This window comes from Sphaeramia orbicularis, chromosome 5, assembly GCF_902148855.1.
Source record: "Sphaeramia orbicularis chromosome 5, fSphaOr1.1, whole genome shotgun sequence".
In the NCBI taxonomy this organism is placed as follows: domain Eukaryota; kingdom Metazoa; phylum Chordata; class Actinopteri; order Kurtiformes; family Apogonidae; genus Sphaeramia; species Sphaeramia orbicularis.
In genome coordinates this window covers 27547029-27555651 of record NC_043961.1, presented here as the reverse complement: position 1 = coordinate 27555651, position 8623 = coordinate 27547029, and the positions used below count along the sequence as shown (strand labels likewise).

General features: G+C 39.1%; 1 protein-coding gene across 2 annotated transcripts; it reads right to left on the bottom strand.

Annotated features, from left to right (window-relative positions):
- Positions 1-204: 204 nt before the first annotated feature.
- LOC115419853 (leucine-rich repeat flightless-interacting protein 1) lies at positions 205-8147 on the bottom strand. Of its 2 annotated transcripts, none has more exons than XM_030134905.1 (6): positions 7929-8147; positions 7559-7633; positions 5453-5488; positions 5113-5274; positions 4923-5006; positions 205-1999 (listed from the first exon to the last, which is right to left on the bottom strand). In XM_030134905.1, exons 1-6 carry the CDS (start codon positions 8025-8027, stop codon positions 1472-1474), a joined length of 984 nt encoding a protein of 327 aa, XP_029990765.1. In that variant the 5' UTR covers positions 8028-8147; the 3' UTR covers positions 205-1471. The 2 variants fall into 2 exon arrangements, with proteins under 2 accessions (XP_029990765.1, XP_029990764.1); XM_030134904.1 differs by having other exon boundaries at positions 5453-5491; positions 7929-8146.
- Positions 8148-8623: the final 476 nt, after the last annotated feature.

The window sequence follows — 8623 nt, the reverse complement described above, 5'->3', positions numbered from 1 at the left end:
ATTAGCACATGAACCAGCATTCAACAGGCCTGAGTAACAAGTGAAAAGGATGCAGCCTTTAACTCACAATATAAGCAGGAGCATTAATCAAGTGTCCATAAATATGATCATTTTGTTCCTCTGTAACAGAACCAGCTTTGAAATGAATGTCACATGATAAACTTCCTCAAAACTGCAACTGTTTGTCCATTTAGCAAAAAAAAAAAATCCCTTCAAAATGATAAATGATTCACCAACAAAATAAAATCCCTTTCTTGCAGTAGTTAAGATAGATCAAGTCATTACTGAATATACTATTTGTAAAAGTACTGCGTGCAAAAGTACTGGTAAATGACACATCACTTTATGAGCTGCTTGGAAATCAATGTACATTCCTCTTAGGTGCTCATGCAAACTATTACAAACAAGGTGAAAAGCATAAAAAAGTAAATGTTACCTTGTAAAAAATAAACTTAGAAAACTGCAATCCATTTTGATTAAATACAAAGTGTGTATAGCAATCAAAAGACATGAAAAGAGTTTAAGTTTAGCTTTAAGTGTCACTGTAAATGTGCAAATATGCAGCATTACCATGCAGACGGAGAGAAACCAGCAGCGGCTTATTTCGCCCCGATATGTTAGGTTGTAAAGGGAATGTACTGTCTACTGTAATTAGACACGTTTCTGCCACAATATAACAATATCAAAAAGTGCAAATGCAGCCAAATTAATTCCCCCAGATTTCTAGGATAAAACAAGAAACAAACGACAAATAAAGATAAAACGTTTGGCGAGGCAGTAAAACAATTGTAATTTTCCCCTTGATCCACAATAGGAACAGATCTTTACCTCAAGTTAATCTCAGGTTTCAGAGTATAAACATCAGAGCCATACATGAAAACACCTTCTACAGCAAAGTCTAAAACTGACAGGAAAACATCTTTAACACTATGATTTCATAATATATCTGAAATAGCTACAAGCGTCTGCAACGTTCAGATTGTCGCTCTAAATTCCGGTTTCTAACGTACATTAATGGCCACAACAGAACCCGCTCACATACTTTGAGAGCTTAGTCTGTTTTGGATACAGGTGAAATCTGTTTTGTTTTGGCAGCTGTTAGAATATAAATAAACTTGATTTTGGATTACCGCAAAGGTAAACGTCTGAAGTACCATGGAGGATCTTCTGTGTCTATTCATGTATTAAACAAGAAATTTGACTGATAAAATGAAAAGATTGGCAAATAAGATCAAGTAGTCATTAATGGAAGTGCAGCTAGTAAACCAGCTCAATCCTGAGTTCCTTTTGCTGTTAAATCAAAATAAAATGTATGGATGTCAACTGCTCATCATTCTACTACAGCGAATTACAGCAGCCTGATAAAAAGATAAATCACATATGAGTAAACCACAAATCATAGAGCTCTAAAATCCCATAAATGATCAATAATTATGTCAGATTTTTGTCTAAGTTGTAGATAAACATAGATTTAAGACACAATGCAAGCATCAGGATTTTTGGCATCTTGAGGCTCGCTGTTATTGGTCGTTCCCTCTTTATTCACTGAATCATGAGGCAGCTCCATGTCTGCGTCGCCCGGAAACATCCTATCCTGTTCTGGAGTCTCGGCCGACGCATCCTCGTAGGCACTTAGGCTGTCGGAGTCGTTCCTGTCCGGAGACGGATCTCGTCCCTCGTTGATGCTGTTTTCATAAGGCCTCTGAAGGACCCCGTCTGTAGAGACTGGGTTGCCCAGTGCAAGAGAGGGCGTGTGGACCGGGGACATATTGACCATCCGTCGCAGCTTCGTCAGGATGTTTCCTTCATCTTCTGCCTCTTCACCCTGTCCCGCCTCTCCAGCTGCTGGAAGCCCTGTTTTCCTGCTTTCACTGCTTGATGAGTCACTTTTGTCTGTGTGTGCGACTTGACTCATTTCCTTCGTGTCATTTCTCATTTGGTGTCCTGTGTGCTCTCCAGAAAGTTTGTCTACCGGAACAGAGGGAATGCCATTACTCCCCTGGAAAAGAAATTAGACCTTATCATTAGTATGAAACAGGGATGCATGTCTCCATCATTCTCCACTAATACAACACACATAAGATAGATATAGAACAACTCCCAATGCAATATGGTTCACACTACTGCAATACATTCATAATATGATTCAAAACAATGTGATTTAACATTGATTTTGTTTGATTCGTCATAAGCAGACGGCAAATATTAACATTTAGTTCACTAGTATTGCTGCTCAGTTAGCATCTCATTCTTATGTTCTTTCTTCTTGACTTCGAGAAAACACTCGGCCATTGCACAATAAATCATTTAAAAAAAATACTAAAAAAAAAAAAAACCCCACAAAAAACAAGATAAAATAAAACCAGACTTGGACTTTGCCTTTTCTGTCTCCAGTTACACTTTCATAACAGTCTCAACCTCTGTAGCAGCTTCAAACTACGTTTATATTTGCAAGAGAATGTTGGCTGCATTATGTGAGGAAAAGCAGCCACTGTCAGCAGTGGAGATGAGAGAATCCACCTCAGAAAACAGTTTAGAGAAATAAAAAAATATTGTTTGGAAACTATTAGTTGCATATCAATACAATAAAGGCATGGAACTTCTGCTGATAACTGCATATAAAAGAGCTGTATTTTAAAGATGCAAAGCCTTTAGACCGAATGCGTCTTGACTTCATCCCAGTGATATATGATGTACAGATGATGATGACATCCTCCCCCATAAGCTCCTTGTCGGTGTCTTTGACACTATTGGACCATGGGTCACAAAGTTTTTTAACCTGTCGCTCACAACTGGTTTGTTTCCCAGCTCCTTCAAACAGGCCATCATAGAACCTAAACTAAAGAAAACCACACTGGACCCCACAGACTTCAAAAGCTACAGGCCCATTTCAAAGCTCCCCCTATTGGCCAAAATCCTTGAGAAAGCAGTGTCTAAACAACTTACAGCTTTTCTGGAGACACACCAGATCTATGACACTTTTCAGTCTGGGTTTAGACAATGCCACGCAACAGAAACCGCACTATTAAAAGTGTCTAGTGACATCCTGATGGCGGCTGACTCCGGGAAATCCACGGTCTTGGTCCTGCTAGATCTCTCCTCAGCCTCTGACACAGTGGACCATACCATAATGATTGAGAGACTGAGGGACCTGGTAGGGATGTCAGGTCATGTGCTAGACTGGTTCTCCTCTTACCTGACCGGCAGAAGCTTCACTGTGTCAATAAACAACTTCCAATCTGACTCAGCGGATCTACTGTGTGGTGTGCCCCAAGGCTCTGTCCTGGGACCAGTCCTATTCTTACTCTATGTCCTCCCACTTGGCCACATTATCCGACAGTACAGTGATGTCTCCTATCATCTATTCGCGGATGACATCCAGATATACTGCTCCTTTAACTCCTCTGAGCCCCACAAACTGAGTTCCTTAATCAACTGCTTGTCAGAGCTGAAGCAGTGGCTAAATGATAACAGCCTCCAGCTGAACTCCAGCAAAACTGAGACCCTCATCATTGCCCCGGATAGTGCAATCCCAGGGATCAAACATCACCTTGGAGACCTGAGTTCCTCGGTAAAGACAAAACTGAGGAATCTGGGTGTCATCTTTGACCAGGACATGTCTTTAGAATTCTACTCCAAACACCTAGTCAAAAACTGTTTCTTCCACCTATGCAACATCTCCAAACTCAGATCTATGGTGTCCACAAATGAGCTCGAGATGATCGTTCACGCTTTCGTATCTTCTCGCTTAGACTACTGCAACAGCCTGTTTACATGCTTAAACAAGAAGGAGCTGGCCCGTCTACAGTTTGTCCAGAACTCTGCTGCCAGGCTCCTGACCCGCACAAACAGGAGAACCCACATCACTCCCATCCTTAAATCTCTCCACTGGCTCCCTGTTCTATATCGTCTTCATTTCAAAATTCTTGTGCTAACTTTCCGGGCCCTACATGGCCAGGCCCCTGCATACATTGCTTCCCTGATCCAGCCCTACAGCTCGACTCGTAGCTTGAGGTCTTCAGGACAGCACCTGCTGATGGTTCCACGGACCTGTTTTAGCACACGCGGTGACAGGTCTTTTAAAGCTGTGGCACCACGTCTATGGAATGACCTGCCTCTACACCTACGGTCCATGGACTCTGTAGAGAGCTTTAAGAAACACCTCAAAACCCTCCTGTTCAAAAAGGCTTTTTAGTCTCCCACCTGACCCAGGACCACCACAGACTGATTACACTCTATGTATTCATCATAACGTACTCCATGTGTCATCCCCCCCCCAGTCTCTCTATATCTCTATCGCTCTCTCTTTTCTCCTCCTTTACTCTCTCTCTCTCTCTCTTTAACCCCAACTGGTCAAGGCAGACAGCCATCCTTCAGGAGTCTGGGTCTGCTCGAGGTTTCTGCCCGTTAAAGGGAAGTTTTTCCTCGCCACTGTCACCAATCACAAGTGTTTGCTCCTGAAGGATTCTGTTGGGTCTCTGTAAACTTAATTTGATTCTGATTTGAATTGATAAAGCACTTTGTGACTCTGTCTGTGAAAAGTGCTCTATAAATAAAATTTACTTTACTTACTTTACTTTACTTACAGAACTGGGGCAATTTTCAACTTTACTACCAGTGCACCCACTGAATCTCTGAATGAAGTGTATTAAGTACCTTTTGAGATCACATTAATATTCGTTTGTATAATATTTCCAATCGTAAGAAATAGTAAAGCTTCTAATTATTAGAATATGTAGGCACACACAGTTTAGGAGGGTTATAGATAGTTTAGTTACCCCAGAAAAAAGCAAAACCTGCACCACCTCCTTTAATCGTATTCAACATGAAGTGATCACGCTCCAACTGTTACATAACAGCCTACATAAGCCTTTTCATATTCATGCATGAATTTAAAAGCCTCACACTACTCATCACATTACCTCTTTTAACCTCTCCACCTCTTTCATCAGAGAGCAGACCATGCTCTCCAGTTTCCGCTTGGCCTCCCTCTCTCGTTCCAACTCCTACAAAAAGCATAATGAGAGGATGAGCCGCTTCTTAGTTTCAAACTGTAAAAAGCTAAAGATAGGTTAACGTTGAGAGGTTAGCTTTGGTGAAGCCTCATCTTACCGAATTAGCCTGTCCAGCTTCCCTCTGGGCCTCAGCGAGCAGCTCCTCTACACCCTCCAGTGTGTCCTGCAGAACGTCCACCTGGAACAACAGAGCCTCTCGCTCGACCTCCAGCCCACGCAACTCCTGCACTGCCTCATCATAGCTGGCCTGCAGCTCCAGCTGAAACACAAACAGTGTTATAAATCAGAGTGGGCAATATTAGAGGAACGCATGCCACTCAGTGTGTGGGCAAGTGATAGGAAGAGGCCTCTTCTGAAATAATAACTATCATGAGACCTGATAGAACTATGAGCAACACTTGAAAACAGTAATAATGATCAGAATTATAAATACTCACCATGTCTGGAAGTCCCATGAAAAGGTCCTGTTCAGACTGCTAAAAGAAGAGAAACAGTTTCAAAAAGTTGCAAATTTCATTGTGAAATAGTAAGTAATAACACTTAATATTAACTTAAGGTTAAAAGACAGACATGTTATGAGAGCCATTCCATTCACTCAGTGCAGTTTTGTACTCCCTCAGATATTAGCAGGTGATGAAATGACGCTGCCTGTTGAGTGCAAATATATTTTGCTAAACTTCAGCAAAGTCATGCAAAGTATTTTCCAAAGTTTGTTTTATTGTGAAATTCTATCTTTGTATTACTTTGCATAGTTTTTCATTGCTTGAAGCGCAGGAAGGCAATAGACTGGGGAAATGACCACACGTCGGAACATACTTGATCTGAACTCAGATTGCTGAAGCATATTCTGAATGTTGCAAAACATTTTAGTTGTGTAATTAAGCATTGTTATTTTTTTTGTTTTGTTCTGTTTTGTTTTTGTTTTGTTTTTTACACTGAATACATATAATACAACACAGACAAACACACAATAACAGTTTAATGGGACATACAAGTAAATGAAGAGAGAGTAAAAGAAGCAATACTAAAAACTTAATAAAGATATGCCAAACTCAGTAAACATAACTAAACATTACTTAGGTAAAAGTACAAAACTATTAGCATCAAAAAATGCTGAATCAAAGATAACAGTACAGGACGGCACATTTCTGAAAACTACGTATATATTAATGTGTTCATCTTTAATGTTGCTGCTGTAATGGTGATAATTTTCTACTTATATTAAATATAATGGAGTAATGAGCACAATATTTACTGAAAAATGTAATAGAGTAGAAGTATAAAATAACAGACATGTAAATTTTCAATTAGAGCTTGAGTACCTCAAATATGTGCTTAAGTGCAATACTTGAGTAACTAGGCTTCCAATCTTTCCTCTGATGTAATTATCAGCTGTTAGGTACGGTAAGTTTGCACATTGCACACACACATTTTCAACAGACTAAAGCTGGCCAGTAACAGAAATGCCCTTCACAATGACAATGATAAGAAAATAAAGCTAAGCATATCAACATTGAACCAACAGAGTTAAGATAAGGCTGTCCTTTCACTCTTCAAAAATTACGCTTCAGTGTCATTTTCTAAATCTGATAGATTTGCATACTTGACAACTTAATGATTTTAGACAATTTTACTTAATTTCATGATTTTTCCAAGCCTAAAGTACAGGGCTATGTTCCTACTATCATAGGATTGATTAAAGAAGGACGTGTTTTGAGACTGTGATGTTGAACTAAAGATAAAAACTACGACTGATTTCACAATTCTGTCTATTCTGCAAAAACGTCAGAGCTAAACCTTTGTACCCTGTCCAGGTATGACATTAGAGAGCTCAATATATAATTGAGGGACTTTTTGAGTTACCTTTACAGGGTAACATAGTTGACAGGTATAGTCGACATTTTTGCTGTTTTCAGGCCCAAAACCAACAAAGCCATAACACCACATAGCAATTTTACAGAAATATTCTTATAAATATCATATATACAATTGAGTAATATTGAAATTTAAAGTTATTTATAAAGATATTGTAGTAACACTGTTGACATAAGAGTGTTATAAATACACACTTGACTCACACACTACTTTATATTAAATAACTAAGAAAGAAGAGAAAGAACATATCTTGGAGTTTTGCCAGTCTTTTCTTAAGGAGGAAATGACATCATGTGGAACAAGTCATGTGATTTGGAATTATCACATTTCCTTGAGAGGTGTTTTTGTAATGGGTAACTTAGTTAGTTGACAGTAATTTATCGGAGACAGATACAATTTGTTATTTTCCACATAAAATTTGATATATCGCCAAAAAACAAATATCTGTCATGATTATCTCAACTTAATAAAAAGAACACAATCAAAACAATCTTTGAATAAGCTCATTTTATTATTGTTTAGCTAATTAGAAGATGGTTGTCAATAATTTCAGACGGTTATTTAGTTGACATTTTAGTATATCCAGTCATTTATTAAAGATTTCTTAATTTGTGATTTAAGTGTTTCTATAATTAAATAATCAGATGTGTATTGGTTTTGTCTCTTACCTGGCTGTCACTTCTCCTCTTCAGGGTTCCTGCTCGGCTGTCACTTCTTGTCAGCCGTCTGGATGAGTTCTCAGTCTGAGAAAAACACAAAACAACGTCACATCTGGAGGAAACATCACAAAATCAGAGCAGAGGGAGGTAACTGAAGGAGGATGGGGAAGTGAACCGGAGTGGAGGGGGCCTTACAATGACACATTATATATTCTTTTTGTCCATTATTATCATCCGGTTAATCTTTTTTAAATAGTTGCCAGAACTGCTTTATCCCTCTGTGACTAACTCTTCATTATGTAATAATAAGTGGTTTAAGTGTAAGCTAGGACCAGACCGTTAGCTTTAGCTCTAAACACAAAGCTTTTTCTCCGCTCACCTCTTTTATAATGCTGCGGAGGGACTCGTCCTCGCTTATTCCCCGAGAAAACGAGCGTTTCTTTGGGGAACCGCTGCTGTCTATCGTGACTGAAAGCATTTTTTGTTTTTTTTTTGCTTTATATTTCGTTTTTTTACGTAAGAGCCCTCAGTGCTGACAGGGTGAGCTGGTGTTTGCTGTTTGTTTCCTACGCAGTGAACTAACTGCCGACGCCCAGGCCGTGATCTACGGAAAGGCACGAGGGCCAAACTGCCTCTGACACCACCCGTCCTCCTCCCACACACACACACACACACACACACACACACACACACACACACAAAAAAAAAAGTCAAACATCAGCCCGAAGCATGGTTGGAATAAAAACAATGATCTTATGTTCTGGTTCCTTAGTTTTAGGGCAGACAAACGCATCGATACCGAGAATTACAGGTATTTTCAGAAGACACGTGTTCAACTCAGCAGATCCGATAGAATAGAATAGAATAGAATAGAATAGAATAGAATAGAATAGAATAGAATAGGCAGATTTATTTGTATTGCACAATTCATACACAGGGCAATTCACAGTGCTTTACAAAAATGGAAAAGAGACAGGTTAAAAACACACAATTACAATTAAAACATAATCAATAAAACATAAATAATAATCAATTAAAACAATGTAAAAGAAAAGAGTGCAGATACAGCCCTTT